The following is a 4,294-nucleotide window of genomic DNA, read 5'->3' on the forward strand; positions in this document are numbered from 1 at the left end:
ATCAAAAGGCAATACAGGGAAGCGGACTTGGCCCAGTGGTTAGGGCGTCTATCTACCACATGGGAGGTCCGCAGTTCAAACCCCAGGCCTCCTTGACTTGTGTGGAGCTGGCCCACGTGCAGTGCTGATGCGCACAAGGAGTGCCGTGCCACGCAGGGGTGTCCTGCATAGGGGTGCCCCACGCCTAGGAGTGTGCCCCATAAGGAGAGCCGCCCAGCACGAAAGAAAGTGCAGCCTGCCCAGGAATGGTACCTCACACATGGAGAGCTGACACAACAAGATGACACAACAAAAAGAAACACAGATTGCCGGTGCCACTGACAACAACAGAAGCGGACAAAGAACACACAGCAAATGGACACAGAGAACAGAAAACGGGGGAGGGTGTGGGAAAGGGGGGAGGGGGGAAAGGGAGTGGGGAGTAAGGGGGAAGGGGGGAGAAATAAATAAAATAAATCTTAAAAAAAAAGCAATACAAAAATTGGAAGAGCTAGAGGCATAGGGGAAGTCTTTGACTAGGATTCTCCTGTTTAGTAAAAGAGAAAATAGATTAAGATGAGACATTGATGAAAACGTGCATGGAGCTATGGCCTTAGTTACAAAGTTTTCCATTTCTTCTTTAACTTAAAAACAAACAACAACAAAAAATCCCTTCTAATCTCACAATTGTAAAATCTAGAATAGACTTAACTGCCACCTAATAAATGACTGATTTTTGACAGAATATGGTTTTTTGAAGTTTTTATTTCCATATTTACTTACTGATCATTTTTAGTTGTTGGTGTTTTAAAATGCAACTAATTGGACACTGAGGAATAAAAAGTAAATGGAAATATCACAAAAAAATGTATGAGATGGTGCAGCGGGGAGCAATCCTCAAGCTCAGTCTAAAAGTTTTTGTGGATCCTCCTCATTCCCCCTGCTTTTTCCCCCATTGTTACCCATCTCCTCTTTACTTTTCTCGTGCTCTTCTTTTTCCTTCTACCTGGAAGCAGTGGATGTATAAAGGATTCTGACACGAACTGGAGGGGTATTTGGTCCAAAGGGAAAATTGCTCCTTTCCTTACACCTTAGAAACTAGGAACTTTTCCGGCTAACCAAAATCTCCCATACACACACTCTTTAAATTATTTAATTCTTCTAAGTTTCAGTCTTTGTGCTTCAATTCACTCGTGGAATAAGTCTACTGAGTTTCTTCCTGAGTGAACAAATTAGTATTGTGGAAATGTGAGCTGAAAATTTTGCCTAACAAAATGTACTTAAGCGCTCTGCGAAACCAGGAATAGAAGAAACCATATATTAAGGGATTACAAGTGGAGTTCAAATAGCCAAACCATGTCAAGGCATCAAACAAAACTACAGGAGTAGAGAAGTTCAAATAGGGATCCAGCAAAATTGTGAAGAAACAGGGAAACCAACAGAGTAGGAAAACGCCCATCACTATCCCTAACGTTTTGGCGGCTTTTCTGTCTTTTTTCATTTGATGATTTTGACTTTCTGGCAAGCTATGGATTGCACGAGCGTGTTCTCTGGAGACGGCAAAAATTTTGCTGTAGATACCCACCATCACAGACCCCGGAGTGAAGAAACCGGCCATAAACAAGGTGGTCCCCCAGAGCTTGTTGAACATGACGGGGCAGGAACTGGAACACGCCACCAAGATGTCATAACCTTCTATTCCATCCGCATAGGCCTCGGAGAAGACCACCCCGAAGGCAAACGCTCCGGGGACTGACCAGCAGAGGAGGAGCAACCGCTTAATGACGGGGATGGTCATTTTGGTGGAGTAATGTAAAGGGCAACAGATGGCATAGAACCTATCAACGGCCACCGAACAGAGATGGAAAATGGATGTGATGCTAAGCATCAGGTCAAAACTGTAATGAATCTTGCAAAATGTCAGCCCAAAATACCAGCAGTTCTCCACCGACCTGACCATGCTGTATGGCATGATGGTGAACCCCAGGAGGAAGTCAGTGACTGCCATGGAGAAGATGAGGAGGTTGGTGGGTGTGTGAAGCTGCTTAAAGTAGGAAATGGAGATGATCATGGTGAGATTGCCCAACACGGTGACAAATATGGCGCCTGTCATGAAGGTGTACATGGAGGCACGGATGCCCGGCGACCTTTCATTCTCTGGGCAAGACCCGTTTCCATATTCAGAGCAATTGAATGTTTCCTTCAGAGAGCAAGAACATATGGGATTTTGTCAGATAATGGGCACAAATTCTGTATTACATGTGCATTCATAGAAAAACTCAAGGAAGACCTAGAAGACTCAAGGACGATGATTAATTTCTACTGAATATTATTATCTTCCCATTTATCTTAACCTTCATTTGTAATTTTGTAGAATTCTAACCAACTACTAAATGATTATCACTTATTTTTATAATTTTATTTTAATTATTTTATTATTTTTTACTTTCGTTCATTCAAATTATTCCACTGACGTTTAGTAAGCTCTATCCCAGGGCCTTAAATTATAAAAAAAGGAAGAAGAAAGTTTATTATTGGAATAATTATAATGGATCCTCCACAGAAAGAACAGATATCTATTAGATAATGAGTGTACTTCTTCCTCACATGAGCTCAGAATACATAATCAGATTTGAATTTATGGGTATCAATTGCCTTGTGGGCCCAGGAGGTTTTTATCTAAAAATAGTTCCAACCATGTGTTCTCTTCTTTTCACCTTGCTTTGTTTTCATGTTAAGAGTATTGAAGTGGGAGAATTATTTAAAGACCCCTAATGATCTGGCAGAGTCATCCTCTCCAGCCAAGCATGAAGCATGAGAGCCCCCACCCCAGCCAAATCAGAGGTGGGCAGAGCTCACAGCTGGATTACCCTCACTCACTTCTTTGTGAGGGGCAAGTCGCCTCCTCAGTGCCTCTCCTCAGATCCCTGAGCCATATGCAACAGGTGATGAAGACGGCCCAGTGACTTCCCACGTGTGGGTCACACAGAGCTTGAGGAGCTTGAGCAAAGCAAGCCAGTTCCACTTCAAGAAAAACAAGCCCGGAGGGTCAGGCCAATGCGTTCACTTTGCATATAAAAGCTTCTAAAAATGCTTGACAGAATCTCAAACTGTGTACCTGTTTAGCAGGTAAATACAGAGGTTTCTGACATTTTGTTAGAGGCATTTTGCTCTGGTTCCTTCTAACATTCTTATGGGGAAAAAAACGGTAAGAGGGAAAGAGGAGAAATGGATTGTCTACTCTCTTGATACCAAGATTTTTGGTTATTTGCTAGCCACCTGCTGAACAGTTAAGCATCACTGTAGAAGAAAATATGGGGAGAAAATGAAGCACTATGAAATAGAAAAGAAGACTCTAAACGCCTTCCATATGCTCATTAAGAAGTAGAGGAGATCCACAGGAAATTTTGTTGGTTTATTTTTAAATCATGTACTTCTTAGAATGTGATACTGAGACAAATATAAATGATTTCATTTTTTGTTTCTTATTAATTTTTTTTATTTTAATTTTTAAAGAAGCTTTAGATTACATTAAAATATATAGGGGATTCCCATAAGCCCAAATGAAAATGGCAAAACACACATACATTATTTTTGTGTTAAAGGCAACTCTATGACAATAGTATATTTGAAGGTTTGACTGCAAATTTCTTTGTGTTCCTGGTTCAGTTACTTTAATATTAATCCTCCTACAGTCCCACTTTTGTAGGAGTCATGCTCAATGCTTCTAAGGCTCAATGAATAGGGTACAGAAGTCAAATCCCTGCACTTTTAGCATTGTTCACATTTGTATTAACCATTCACCTGAATCAGTGCATTACACTAGTATTTAGTGAGTTCATCAGACAGAATTTTTCAGTAAATTGCCTTTAAGCAAAAACATGCTGTATTTCCACGTTTCTTGCATGTGACATCCATCATACAGTTTAAACTTGTCAATGGCCCTCTTTCACTTCTTTCAGACTGATTACCTGTGGAAAGCTAAATGCATAAAATAATATTTTCAGGGCTATAATCTTTGTGCTGTTTTTCTATGTTTAGACCTTATCAGTATAAGCATATGTTGATACATGGATTGAAACAGCATTAAATGGTAAGTCTGTCCTTTCCTCCATCACTGTTATGTTTCTCTAAGAAGCTCAAATATAAGAATTAAAGATTTGAAACATAACATATCTGTTGCCTCTTCATCACATCTGAAACTTTGCTTATTCTGCTAAGTTGTTAAAGTACCAGCACTTTCTACCTTCCCTCAGAATGTGTTAAACTGCAGGACCTTGACCACAATGAAAACACATTTTCTCAAGTTGCTTTT

The 4,294-nt window shown here is 40.4% G+C and overlaps 1 protein-coding gene across 1 annotated transcript; it reads right to left on the minus strand.

Annotated features, from left to right (window-relative positions):
- Positions 1-1,183: 1,183 nt before the first annotated feature.
- Positions 1,184-2,104, minus strand: LOC101417476 (trace amine-associated receptor 2). Its single transcript, XM_012520666.3, has one exon. It carries the CDS (start codon positions 2,102-2,104, stop codon positions 1,184-1,186), a length of 921 nt encoding a protein of 306 aa, XP_012376120.1.
- Positions 2,105-4,294: the final 2,190 nt, after the last annotated feature.

The sequence above is a fragment of the Dasypus novemcinctus genome, chromosome 11 (genome assembly GCF_030445035.2).
Source record: "Dasypus novemcinctus isolate mDasNov1 chromosome 11, mDasNov1.1.hap2, whole genome shotgun sequence".
In the NCBI taxonomy this organism is placed as follows: Eukaryota; Metazoa; Chordata; class Mammalia; order Cingulata; family Dasypodidae; genus Dasypus; species Dasypus novemcinctus.

Bases quoted from the DNA above. Each gene is read 5' to 3' on its own strand.
- LOC101417476 (XM_012520666.3), bottom strand. From the start codon at position 2,104: ATGTACACCTTCATGACAGGCGCCATATTTGTCACCGTGTTGGGCAAT.